Source organism: Hemicordylus capensis, chromosome 1 (genome assembly GCF_027244095.1).
Source record: "Hemicordylus capensis ecotype Gifberg chromosome 1, rHemCap1.1.pri, whole genome shotgun sequence".
Classification (NCBI taxonomy): Eukaryota; Metazoa; Chordata; class Lepidosauria; order Squamata; family Cordylidae; genus Hemicordylus; species Hemicordylus capensis.
In genome coordinates, this window is record NC_069657.1 from 119,852,506 (window position 1) to 119,867,063 (window position 14,558).

General features: G+C 41.8%; 1 protein-coding gene across 10 annotated transcripts in view; it reads left to right on the forward strand.

Annotated features, from left to right (window-relative positions):
* The window catches only part of STK33 (serine/threonine kinase 33), a 106,738-nt gene that overhangs the window by 63,610 nt on the left and 28,570 nt on the right, over nt 1–14,558 (forward strand). For all 10 annotated transcript variants that reach the window (XM_053283527.1, XM_053283528.1, XM_053283526.1 and 7 more), the window contains one exon: nt 7,381–7,456. In XM_053283527.1, coding sequence (XP_053139502.1) covers nt 7,381–7,456 — 76 coding nt within the window. The remainder of the gene's footprint in view (nt 1–7,380; nt 7,457–14,558) is intronic.

Sequence of the window (14,558 nt, forward strand, 5' to 3'; positions counted from 1 at the left end):
TGGCACAGCAAACATTAAATGCTACCTGGCTTTCCTTAAGGAGGACTTGGATAAAGGATTCAAGGCTAATATGTTGAAAGGATTCAAGGCTAATATGTTGAAACACCAGGTGGCATCTCTAGGAGGGTTAATATTGGGGTTTGCTAAGGCGATACACAACCATCCTCAAAAGATTCCTGAGGGGAGCAACACTTTTATCTCCCATGGTAGTACATAGGTTTCCATCTTAGGACTTGCATACAGTTCTAGGGCACTGCAGGCCTCTCTGGTCGAACCCATACATTCAATTTCTCTGAGAGTTCTCTCATTCAAAACAGCTTTTCTAATAGCGGTGCTGGAGCTGAGGACATCTCGCCTCTTCCAGGCAGCGTTCTGGCCTACTCTATGGGAATTCTAAGCATACTGGGATTCACACAGCCTTGCACCATGTTAGTTGGTTGATGTTTATCTTATTCACCTGTTTTTCATGCTTTATCTTATAAAAGGTCTTATGTGTGTTAATACTTGTGTTATGCACGTTCAGTGCTAGTCGCACATTTGGCCTAAAAGAACTGGGCAGGGTTATCCTGCCCGGGCTCTTAAAGCTTGCAACATTTTCAGTTAGTCTTGCCTGGGAGCAAATGGGAAGGATAACCCACTTAGATGCCCTCGACTCTAGCAATAAGAAGAAGCCTTCACAGTAAGTGAACCAATGCTCCTTCCTATCACAACACAATAGTGAGTTATCCTGCAAAAGTGCACACGTTAGTAGGGTCTACTGGAACGCAGGAGGAGCCCTCGCACAACTCCCCAGTCCTCACGTGCTTACACTGTTGTGCAAGAGCACGGGTACTTCCAAGCACTGCCTGCACTTGGGAAGTGTTCTGTAAAAACAAACACATTACTGAGTGCCAGAGACACGTTTCTGCTTTCAGAGTGCTTCCAAAGCATTTCTCTATCTATTTATTTGCCGTATTTATATTGTTTATATACCACCCTATATAAAATCTCAGCGTGGTTTACAATCTAATCAAACAGCAACTAAAACTTAAGAATTGCATAAAACAGATTACAATTACCATAAATAAAACTTTAAAACATAAAAGCATTGGTAGCACTTGGACATATTAGCGCCCTTGTGCAACAGCAAGAGTGCAGGAAGACTGGGGCAGTTGTATGAGAGCTCCTGCTAGGTCCTTGCAGACCTGCTAATGTACATTCTTTGATAGAATGTCAGCCGCTTTGTGTTAAATTGCAAAGTTTCCATACTGTTAAATGTGGACAATATGGTTGTACTGTCTTATATACAAGCAGGACGTAGGTAGCTAATCCCAGATTTGGGTTCCTTCTATAAAAGAGAGCAATTGGACAAAATTATTCAAATACATAATAGCATTTGGAAAGAAACCAGTTTGCCAGAAATACTCTGGAAGGCTTTAATATTGAGTAGATGCGTAGTTTGTTTCTATGCATATTTACTCATTAAGATTTACTCCTAGTAAATATGTTTCAGATTACAATCAATGCCCTTCAAATATCTAGGACTCTGTTTTTCAGAAAATTACTCATGTCCTGACTATCTCTTAGTCAGTAGACTGTATGCTGCAAGAATCTTGCAGATCCTCCTATGTTTTGCTCAGTGGGGGTGGGATGGAGAAGGTAAACCTAAACATAAAAAACTTTCACGGAAAAGTCCTTCCACAAATAGTTGATGGAACTGAAATTCAAGGACATATTAAATTGACCGAAGTTAAAATTGTACAAAGTTTCCTAAGAATGCTTTTGGCCTTTCCATGCACTCCAGCATCCTTGTTGAGGGCAGATGATATTGCTTAAATTCATAAATCTATAAATATTGGCTTACATTGTTGAAAGGGTGACCCTGGATTACCAAAACACCCTGTGTTTGAGTCCTTTCCTTTCAGGAATACTTGGAATATTATTGGCTGGTCAGACATAATTCAGAATTGGGTGAAATCCTAGCTTCGTATTATGCTCTCTGCCTCAGGAGCACAACCACCTAATGAAGTAGCGGGGAAATGACCTGACTAGCAAGCCAGAGGTTGCCAGTTCGAATCCCCACTGGTATGTTTCCCAGACTATGGGAAACACCTATATTGGGCAACAGCGATATAGGAAGATGCTGAAAGGCATCATCTCATTGTGCTGGAGATGGCAATGGTAAATCCCTCCTGTATTCTACCAAAGACAACCACAAGGCTCTGAGGTCGCCAGGAGTCGACCCCAACTGGATGGCAAACTTTACTTTACTTACTCGGGAGCACACATGCTTCATCTTCCCCTGCCATGATAGTCAGAAAATATTTCCAATTCTGCTTAGGAACAAGCCAGGATCCCTTGTGATGTCCAAACCGAGCCATCTTGGTTTATTCTGACCAGAGCTTCAAAACGAATTGGGCAGTGGTGACTGCTTCTTCTTGGGGTTGGCTGGCGGGGTGGAGGGGAGTGAAGGGAACCGGGGGTACCCATAGGTGGGGCTAATAGTAGGAAGGTTCAACTCTAAGTTTAAAAGAACTGAATCACCAGCCCATGGTTTTCTCCATCAGTAAAGCTGTTTATTTGTCTCAACCAAAATCTCCACACCAGCACTTGGTAGCTGGCTATTTAGTGCTAAATTCACTGCTTGGTTGACTGTGAGTAAAGGAATCCTGCCCTTAGAAAGGTACAGTACATGGTGAGTGTCGGTGTGGAAAGTAGCAATGCCCTCTCACTCTAAAGTCCCCATGCAGCTGCTTCCCCTCAGTAGCTCCATTCCTTCTTCCTTCTGCATTGCCTCAATTTCTCCGACTCCTTGCAATCTCAGCCCTCTTCTCCTCACCCCACGCAGGACTAGGCTGAAAAGATTAATGGTGGGGGGGTTGAACCTTGAGTACCTATTCACATGTAGCACCCGCAAACACATTTCACACCACTTGAAAATATCACAATGTATTTGACATACATTGCCAAGGAGGAGAGCTGATCTTGTGGTAGCAAGCATGAATTGTCCCCTTAGCTATGCATGGTCTGCCCTGGTTGCTAAAAGTGTGACACCGTAAGATATTCCCCTTAGGGGATGGAGCCACTCTGGGAAGAGCATCTAGGCTCCAAGTTCCCTCCCTGGCTTCTTCAAGATAGGGCTGAGAGAGATTCCTGCCTGCAACCTTGGAGAAGCTGCTGCCGGTCTGTGTAGACAATACTGAGCTAGATGGATCAAGGGTCTGCCTCAGTATATGGCAGCTTCCTATGTCCCAATGACCACACACAGAGTCTGCTAGTTTCCTTTCTTCTCACAAATATGGACACACATACTTTTTTTAAAAAAAGATTTTAAAAGGCAAGTCTTCTTTCTCCCTTTCTCAAAATATAAACATTTCTGGGATATGTCGTTGGGCTGCAATTCTATGCACACAGCTGTTACTTGGGAGTAAGCCCCCATGAATTCATTAAGGTTTTACTTGGAATAAGCTGTATAGAATTGGCTGCAGTTCTATGCAACATTTACTTGAGATAATCATTTATTAGATTTGAAAATTAAGCCATATAAGTCACAAACTTGTCCAAAGAACTCAAACTGAGGACCTCCCCTTTCAATACTATTGCCGCTCTCCCCGCCCCAAAGGTGGTAGCTGCTTGCTTAGTAAAAGAACTTGCAATGCATTTTGCAACTCTGCCTTGAAAACATTGCAGAATCACACAGTAGAAGGGAATCTCTCCATCCCAACACAGAACACACATTTAAAACACGGTCCAAAAATGGCCAAAGAGCCACTGACCCAGAATCCACTGCCAGCCACAGTGCCTGAGCTGCAGTATCATCATTGGTACAAGTTTCTCTCTCACACACAATTATGTTTCCTCATGTTACTTCCTAGCATTGCAACAGCAGCACCCTTACTTAGCAGCAAGCATAGCCATAAGCTCAACTCGAGCAACTTCAGCCACATTTTGACTGAGTACACCTTGCAATGCAGATTGCAGAACAGACTAGAGCAGTGAATAAAGCACATGTTAGTCTCAAGGCCAAACATGGAGCTCATCACAGGAACCACCAAGAAATATTACACGCTCACAGACAGAGAGGTTCCTCTGTCCATTTCTTGCCAAAACTCTATCTCACAAACAAACCAAAGCACAACTCAAGAAAGTCTGGCACCCAAGTTTTGCCTTTGTCAATCTGAGATCCAGTAAAACTAGATAGTTTTAAAACCAGATAGCACAGCATATTATACTTGGTGCAGAGAACACCACAAAATCAAACCTTCCTTCCTCCTGTCCTGATGTATCTTCTTCTTCAAGAGAGGCACACTATAAGAGGCACACTATAATAGAGAGGAGAGCTGGTCTTGTGGTAGCAAGCATGACTTGTCCCCTTAAGCTAAGCAGCATCCACCCTGGTTACATATGAAAGGGAGACTAGAAGTATGAGCACTGTAAGATATTCCCCTCAGGGGACGGAGCCGCTCTGGGAAGAGCAGAAGGTTTCAAGTTCCCTCCTTGGCTTCTCCAAGATAGGGCTGAGAGAGATTCCTGCCTGCAACCTTGGAGTAGCCGCTGCAAGTCTGTGAAGACAATACTGAGCTAGATAGACCAATGGTCTGACTCAGTATATGGCAGCTTCCTATGTAAGGGCTCTCTCTGCCTCCCAGTTCCTTCTGAATACATTCTAAAATTCCCTCTTTCTTTGTTGTTCCCCTCCCTCCTCCCTGCCAATGGGGGCACAGTTGACCATGACACTTGATTTGTACGATAACAAGCCAACCAAGAAGCAAGGTGATTGCAAGCCAATCAGAATACAGTGACAGGAAACCAATCAGCAAGGGAAAAACAGGCCTCCAAAATGGATCTCAAAAGTTTTCGATCGAAATGGGGTTGTTTTTGTTCTGAGCAGAAACAGGCCCTTTATTTAAAGGGTCTTTTGTTTTGAGCTCAAAATGGGCCATTTTGAGTCGAAACGTTTCACTGTTGGTATATTCTGCACATCCCTACTAAGAGGAAGGAAAAGGCTTTTCAAAGAAATTTAGAAAAAAGACCAAGAGCCAGTGCCATCTACTGGCAAGGAGTAAAAAATGCAAAAGCAACATTCAAGCAAGAGAGACAGACGCACAGAGAGGAAGAGATGGTATGTTTGGTGAGAAAAGGGAGGACTGGCAAGGGGTGCCCCTCTACCCCAAATGCATAGCCACCTCTAGAATTGGGATTTGAACCCTCCAATTCAGAACCTGGTTTATTTGGGAACGCTAGTTAGAATAAGCCAAGATTACTTGTTCCTAACCAGAATCAGAAGTAGAATTCTCCTGACTCTTGTACAGGCAGGGGAAGTTTGTGCTCCTAAGGCTCAGAGATATTGTATGAAGCCAGCCTGATTCCACGTTATATCTGAACCAGCCCTATGTGTTTAAAAATAGTGAAAGAGTATATGGATTGTCTGTGTTCATTCGTTCATTCGTTCCAGAAACTGTTATAAAGCATTCATTAAAACTTCAGGCATTTTTATTTTCCCCTTGGCTGCATCTCTTCAAATCGAGACATGGGTTGGAAAGGTACTTCTATGATCTGACAAGCTGTAAATTGCGCAGAGCATTTACAGCACTCTGGTTCTAAACCACTTTTGCTATGGTCCTTGAAGACAGATGTTCTAAAATCTCTTATGAACAGAGAGACTGCATTTGTGGCACATAGGCGATCCCATTATCTCTTGTGTTGCCCAGTCTGTTCCTTGCCTAGGAATAGGCTTATATCTGACCTGCTAGCTAAAATAAGATTTTTCGGATGACACAGCCAACATATACTTTTCTATTGAACTTTGTGGTGGTGGTTCCACTTTCCAACAAAAAGGTTCTTGAAGTGCTTTGCATAGAAAAAGAGCAGTATGAGAAGATGGTTCTCTGTCCCCAAATGGCTCACAATCTAAAAAGAAACAGAAGGCAAACACCAGCAGCCGCCACTGGAGGGACACTGCTGGGGTTGAAAAAGGCCTGTTGCTCTCTCCCTGCTAAATATAAAGAGAAACACCACTGTTGAGAGGCGCCTCTTTGCCCAGTTAGCAGAGGTAGTGTATTGAATATTCAATGACTGTCTTTGCAGGCAGCTAGAAAAACTTAGAAGATCTTTGTGAAGCTGGCTTGTTCTGGAGATTTTTTGGTCTAAAATTAAATATTGTGAGACAATCTTGTAAATAATTGGCTTTTCTGTTCTGAATTTTGTATTTGAAGGGGTGTTGTCATCCTGTGTTTGATTATGTATATTAAGTTTCCTCCCTTGTTGCCTATGAATTTAAACAAATTAAGATTGACATGACAGTTGATGGTAATTTCCTATGTACAGTAATACTATAACAGCAGTGATGCTAACATTTCACTGGATTCTGTGTTATTAAAAACTGGGTTCTATGATATTGTAGCAGTTGCTTAGTAACTTCAAAGGATAGTTGACTGTATTATAACAGTATATTCTGAGAATCATGTTTGTAGATCCTTCACTGACAGGGCAGATATCACTGGAAGATATTCCAATTGCCTCTACGCTTATGAGCCTACAGATATTGCATTATTGTACTCAAATAATGCAAAGATTATTTGCAAAGATTTCTCCTAACTCTAAAACATGCTAAAGAAAAGTTCAGGCAGATGAGGCAGTTGATCATACATCACTTAAGACAGTTGATGTTGATTTGTTCTATTGCCACACAAGGTTAAGTGTGGATGCATGAAGCACCTACCTTTTCCTTCTCTCTGGAGTGAAATGTTTTTTGCAGCTATGTTGGGAATGGGAACCAACAGTCTTGCCTAAACTCCTGACCTGCTGTCCTACAGTACAGTAGATGATCACTGGCGCCGCTAGCTAATTTCAAATCGATTGTTATAAATGTGGTGACATCAACATAACAATGATTAGTGACTAAATTTTAATGGGTTTTATTTTTTAATCTAGGATATGTAGAAATATATAAAACACTTTCATTTTTTTTGAAACCTTGTTTGTTTTTTAAATTGATTCTGCGCTTTCTAAGATCTGTCCTAGGTGGATATTTATGGGAGTGTTTCAGTTCAGCGCATAACCTTGTACACTACACTTGTTTTCCAAATGGAAATGTGTTTATGTGGTGTCATGAAGAATTTGCTGTTAGTATTTTATAAGCAATGTTTTCACAATTTACAGCTTGGTACACAATTAGATAAAGTCACCATGTCGTCATCCCTATATGACCAAAGTGAGGACACATCAGCATGAATTGTTAAGGGCTGTACATTATTAATCTCAACATCTGCTGTGTTCTTTTTTGCTTCAGAGCGGGGTGGGGTGGGGGCAAAGTCTATCTCATTAGCACATGCTTTGTTTTTAAGTATTTAGAAGTAATTTTTTTGTATTATTAATACTATTTATCTGCTTGGTTGGCAGCCCCAGAAGTGATCGGTGCCCATGACTATAGCCAGCAGTGTGATGTTTGGAGCATAGGTGTCATTATGTATATGCTGTAAGTAGCTTTTCACATGTATATAGAATAGAAATGTCCCTCCTAAAGAAAGTAACTTTGCATTTAAAATAAATCTAAAAAATTAAAAAGCATTACTTGACTCAGCTACATACTAGCTGGAACAGTTCAAGGCTTAGATTGTCTCTCTTAACTCCTAAATGGGCACAATTTAATCTTTTCAATACAATTATATCTAAACTCTAGACACTTCCAAATAAGTGTTCTCAGGATCACAGCCTTAGAATGTATATGTCTAGATGGTGTGATGGTTCAGAATATTCTTGACAGCTTTTCCTTGGTGGAAAATAAGGTTTGCAGAAATATAGTCTATTGATGTTAGCTTACATTTGACAACACTGGTAACCATTTGCCATAAATGTCATTGCTCAAGGCATATATTTATACTGTACATATATTGTGTCCAGTATATTTACACAATCTTTTCTGTTTACTGAGCCAATAATTTACTTTTTCTTGTTTATACACATGTAGCAAATATTTTAATTGAGAACAAAATAATATCACAGATCTTGCATGTACAAGTCTCAAAAACCAGTATATATATGTGGATTTTTTTTTAAACCAACCTCTTAGTTTAGTTAATTATGGATCAACACTCTTCCTGTCATTCTTCCTTAGTGATGTAATGATTCTGAAATTAAGCCTTTCAATTAGCAAAGTGTTTTGACAAAGTATCCTGTGATACCTTTGTTGACAGTGTAGGGTAGATAACTACTGTCACTAATGATTCCATTTCAGCCTGGAGGGAGGTATCAAGTGCCAGCCACAGGATTCTTTCTTGGACCTTGTGCTGTTCAACATTTTTATAAATGACTTTGAGGAAGGAAAGGGAATGCTTATCAGATTTGCAGATGACATGACCTGGGGTAGGGGGAGGATAGCTAACATCTTGGAAGGCAGAATCAAGAATCAAAATGATCTTGTTAGCCTTAAATACTAGGACAAGCCAAAAGATGAAATTCACTAGGACTAAATGCAGAGTCCTGCTTTTAGGTCAGAACAGCAGAAGAATAGGATGGGGAAGACCTGTCTTGGCAGCAGTACCATAGGCATGTGCAAGGTGTCAGTAATGGGGTGATCACTAAGTATTTAAAATACAGTAAGGTCATTCACATGACCATTTTGCTTGGTATTGGGAAGAGCTGGGGGTAAAGGAAGTATACTACCTACCCCCAACGATCCTTCCTGCTCTGGGAACCACTGCTTGCTTACCCACACAATCAGTGCTGTGGAGAGTGGCACATTGATCTAGAGGCTGGGGGAAGGATGCCCAGCCTCCAGATATCCCACAATGCAACTTGCGAGCAGCATGGTATCAATCAATCATCTTTATTACAGTCAGTAATACAGTAAAATAGATAAGGCAATCAAATTGTTATGAAAATAAATGTTACATGTATTACCACTATAAACTATAAGATTAAGATTTGTATTACAGTTAAAACTCTCAATGAATAAAAGACATCTACTATGTTAAAAAGAGAGAGAGAGATATTATATGATAAAAAGGGAAATAAAGTTACTAACTAAAATAGGACGATCTAGTAAAATAGTTAAAATCAGCTTCATGGATTATGGGCTACAGTCAGGGTCCAACAGATCTTGCATGCTGCTGTGCAGAACCTAGCAGCATTGCACATGAAAGTCCGCTTTTCACCCAAGAGCAGCATCTTAGTATAGACTTGGCTGGGGTGACCAGGGCAGCTGAGTAGTAGAGGGAGTATGAGTTTATCTCGGCTATCTTTATAGAAATTGCAAGAAAGAAGTACATGTGTCATGGCTCAGACCTGACTCAGAAGAGTCAGAGCAGGAACAGGAGGATTCGTCTGCTAGTGAGGGCTCAGAGGCACAGCAACAGGAGTTGGCAGGGAGACCAGACTCTGGAGCTGAGGATTCGCAACAGTTTCCAGACATGATTTCTGATGGGGAGGAGCCTGGGATTTCACCTGTCTTGAGAAGACGGCTCAAGATGGAGGCTCAGTGGAAGTCACGCAGGAGCAGGAGATCACTAGAGAGGAAGCCGAAGTGCTGACTCAGGGAAGCCTGATTGGCTGCTGGTTCTCTTGAGCCATATATATTTGGCAGTCTCTCAATTGCTCAGGTGCTGTTTGCAACTTTTGCTGGTCTGTAGACAGTGTGCTATTGAATTCCAAAACTTTGTCTGAGTTCCAGTTTGCCTTGTTTATGCTTTCCTGCTGTGTTCTGTGAATTCCTTGCTTCTGTTGTCCTTCGCTGTTTTCATTCCTTGCTCTGTGTTTTCTGTTCACTTATTACTCAGTTATTGTTAGAGGGAGATACCTAGTTCAGTTCAGGGGACTTAATTCATTCACTGTTTTTCTTTGCGAGCCTTTTATTTTTCACTCGTGCAGTTCTGCTGCCACTTTCTGTTAACTCACCGGGGACTGCTGAAGGAGGTTGTAAATCCTGTTGGGTTAGCCGAGCTAACAGATTTACGACAGCATGCTCGGTGGTTTCCACCTCCCCAGAGGCACAGGGGGCAAAGCCTTTCTGTAAGTGGAATCTTCCTATATTTTTCCTCCAAAACAGAGGATGGAAGGGCAAGAGTGAACGCCCTTCTGTGGCTTACAGCATGGTACATTTGGGAATTTTTAAAAAAACATTTTATATCCCGCTCTTCCTCCAAGGAACCTAGAGCAGTGTACTACATACTTAGGTTTCTCCTCACAACCACCCTGTGAAGTAGGTTAGGCTGAGAGAGAAGTGACTAGTCCAGAGTCACCCAGCAAGTATCATGGCTGAATGGGGATTTGAACTCGGTTCTCCCAGCACTCTAACCACTACACCACTCTGGCTCATCACAAATTCCTCAGTCGGGTCACTTCTTCCCCCAGCCTCTATGCTTGTGATGACTGCCAGCAGCCCGTGCACCCACATGACCGGGCGATGGGGTAGGAGGATGTGCGCACCTTCCCACTTCACTTGTAGCCCGGACACAAAATCAAGGTAGGGCTGGTCATGAAAGTGACCTCACTGTTAAGGACTAGACATTAAAAAGAGTTTATTATTCTTTTTGCTGTGTCCATTGGAACATAATGAGGGTGCAAATACACTTCCTTGACCTTCCCCACACATTCCTATGAGCATTACTTTACTCATTTAAAATGTTTATGTCTTGCCTCTCCAGCACACTGCTCAGGGTAGCTTACAATAAGACATAGTAAAACACAATAAAACAATAAATAGTAAGAAAACACAGCATGAAAACATGGAGAATAAAATAGCAGTCAAGACTAAAAACTGATTAAGACTGGAAATTCAACTACAACCAATTTTTAAAAGCTTGTATAAAAAGAAGGGTTTTTAAAAAATTAAAACTAATCAAAGCAGGAGACTGATGAAGCACTTCTGAGATGGCATTCCACAGGTAGTGGGCCATTACCGAGAAGGCCCTTTCCCTCATCTAACCAGCTCAGCATCAATTATGTGCTATAAGACCAGGGTCTGAGATGACTGAAGTCCTGGCAGATTTATATGGGCAAATGCAGGCCAACGGTTACCCCAGGCCCAAGCCATGTAGAGCTTTAAAGGTCAACACTAACACTTTTAATCTGACCTGGAACCAAACTGGCAAACAGTGAAGCTCCCGCAAGATACTACACAAGTAACAGATCTACAGTGACGAGTGCCCACAAGCACCCTTGTGGCAGCATTCTGAACCAGTTGAAGCTTCTAAACTGTCTTCAAAGACTGCCCCACATAAAGTGTCTTGCAATATTCCAGTCTGGATGAGACCAAATCATGGGTAGTAGAGATCAGATCTGGATCTCGGTTTCTTAGTGTGGCACAAGTTAAACATGAGCCGGTCAACTGATTCAGCTGACTGAAATCGCTAGTGCAGTCTTATGCTTCATTAGCAGAGGTATAGTGTCCAGATCACAAGAAGGAATAAGCCCTGTTCATACATGATGGTCAACACTCTTATGACGAGTGTACAGTGTACACAGTTATAGTTATTCACACTTTATCTTGAATATGAGTACAACATGACACTTCCTATCTGCACCTTGCAATTGAGGGACCTGTACCCAGTTCACTTTTGAAATGTAATTCACCCCAAAACACATACACTTGAACAGACATCTGTACCCTTTACACCATAATGTCATAGGAACATAGGAAGCTGCCACATACAGAGTCAGACCATTGGTCTATCTAGCTCAGTATTGTCTTCACAGACTGGCAGTGACTTCTCCAAGGTTTCAGGCAGGAATCTCTCTCAGCCCTATCTTGGAGAAGCCAGGGAGAGAACTTGAAACCTTCTGCTCTTCCCAGAGCGGCTTCATCCCCTGAGGGGAATATCTTACAGTGCTCACACATAAAGTCTCCCATTCATATGCAACCAGGGCAGACCCTGCTTAGCTATGGGGACAAATCATGCTTGCTACCACAAGACCAGCTCTCCTCTAAGTAGTAATGTCTAAGTAGGGATATAGTTCCTCTCTATTCTGTGCTGGTCAGACTTCAGTTGAAATACTGTATCCAATTCTGGACACAATGATCAACATCCAAGCTGTCGCTGTGCACACAGACGAAAACAATCATGCATGCAGTGGATACATACTTGCTTCGGAAGTAAGCATACTTGAGCAAGGGGGCAAATTTTACCAACTTCCCATTCCCCAGAAGTGTGCGGTGCACTCTGCAGTTATATAATTAAGGGTTGCACAGAGCAGGAAGTGGAGATGAATGAAAATTGACCCCGGTCGAGTATGTGTGCTTCAGAAGCAGGCATGGAGCTGCTGCCTGCATGCTTTTTTAGGCTCTACATGCCACAGTATTAGAGTGGATGTCAACCTGTACTTTAAGGAGGACATTGATAAACTGGAACAGGTCCAGTGGAGGGCAATGGGATTCTGAGGGGTCCCGAAGCCAGGTTCTATGAGGAATGGTTAAAGGAACTGGTGTATGTTTATCCTGGAGAAAACGAGACTAATGGGAGATAGAAGTGTGTTCAAATATTGGTAGAGCTGTTGCATAGGAACTTGTTCTCTGTTGCTCTCCCGAGGGCAGAATTAGAACCAATGGGTTGAACTTACAAGGAATTGGAGTCAGGCGAAACATTTGAATAATTTCCTAACTAAGAGTTGTTCACCTGATGCAGTGGTAGGCTTTCAAGCAGGAATGCTATAGCGAATTCCTTCACTAACTAAAAGACCTTCAGGGTCCCTTCTAACTCTAGCATTTTATGAAGTAACCAAACAAACAGTCAAATGACAACAAATAGAACCTCTTTAATGTGGAAAAAAGGACCTTGTGGGACTTTGTTTCCCCCTGACTGTGTTTATCTCTTTGTGCTGTTCTTGGTTGAAGGTAGGGGAGAAAAAAGACTGTGCTCTCTCATTTTACAACACGGTCTGGTGGGGTGCAATATGCTGCTCTCTAAGTCACTGCGTAATCTGCTTTCTCCCAGATATGTTAGACTCTGGGAAGAAGCTGGTTGGTGACACCAGCAGCCCATTCCTGCTCTGTTTAAGGATAAGCTGAGGAAGAGAGGAGGCGCCTGCATTGTCAGAGCAGTCTGCCTCCCACCTAAGCTGATTCAGTGAGGTGCAAAGTAGGCATCGTGGGCTGTGAGCCACTCCCCTTCTCTCTCCACCTCATCCACTCTGGCTTTTCTGCATACCATAAGGCTACACTGTTCTATTGCTAATTTTCTTTGTTTTAAATTGATGGCACATGCTGAGTTCTGCAAACTTTTTAATGCTGAAGCAGCCCCAGCTTTATGGCCATACTTTGCAGTATTAATGGTGCCACTGAAGAAGTCATTTTTGCACAATATAGCACTGTTGAATATAGTATAAATTGGGCTGGAACACCCAGATGACATGACTGGCCAATGAGAATTCCAAGCTGTTTCACAGAGAATTCACAGTCCTTGTCAAACCGAGTGTGGTGAATTGTGCTGATTGTAGTCACAGCTCAGGACTCGCCAACATTATGTTTTAATTAACATATAAATATTTTAAATTAGCATTTTACAATTGCCATTGTATTATAACAATGTAACATTATATTGCACCTTGTTTAGTTTTCAGTTAAAAAACATGTCTGAGAGCTAATAGAATACAGTTCACACCCTTCTTATTGTCTTTTTTGGAAGTGATATGCAAGAGATTTATAAAACAATTATTTTGATTTTCATGCAGTGTTCTTAAGTAGGCCACTCCACCATTGTTAGATGGACTTCTGAGCCACTTGGCCTAAGTGAATGTTTAATGGTGCCATTGCTAGCTGATCTTCCTAGTGGCGGTTAATGTCTCTGCTGGCTGCCAAAGTAATGGCCATAGTGCAGATGGCATGCTTTATCTTAACAAATGTATTTTGTCACAATTGACTTAATCTGGATCTCTCTTGAAAAGCTTTGAGAGTTCACGTGAATATATGTTGAATTTCATGTAATGCTTTTGTGTGATAAGATACTACCACCATAAAGCTTTTAAAATGTATAATTTTTTATGTAATGTAGCTACAATTTATATTCCATTTCTATTTTAATAGAGACCATTATAACAACAAACAGTTATATTTTATTGAGCTCCTGGTAAGCTGAGTTTGGCTTGGCTTAATGGACTACTTGTACAGACCTAAACTAACATTATTTCTGGTCAGTATTTTAATGGCTATATCCTGAAAACTGCTCATTGGGCTTTTGGGAAACATTTTCAATGATGTAGAAAAACAAAAAACTCCCCTTTCAATGAATTTTTTGGGTGATGCCTGGAAAATGTTTTCTTTCATTTACATTGGCCACTCTTGGTCTCTTGGTCAGCTTAAGTTGACCAGGGGCGTAGCAAGGTTGGAATGGTAGCATTCTCAGAAATGGGTTAAGGCAGCATAAGGTAGCATTCTCAGAAATGCTACCTGTTCCACGTGCAAGTACAGTGAGACAAGCAGAGCTGAGGGGTTTCAATGCATGGATGAGACGGTGGTGCCGGGAGGAGGGGTTTAGATTTGTTAGGCACTGGGACACATTTTGGGGCAAGCAAGGCCTGTACAAAAGGGATGGGCTGCACTTGAACCAAGATGGAACCAGACTGCTGGCGCTTAAAATCAAAAAGGT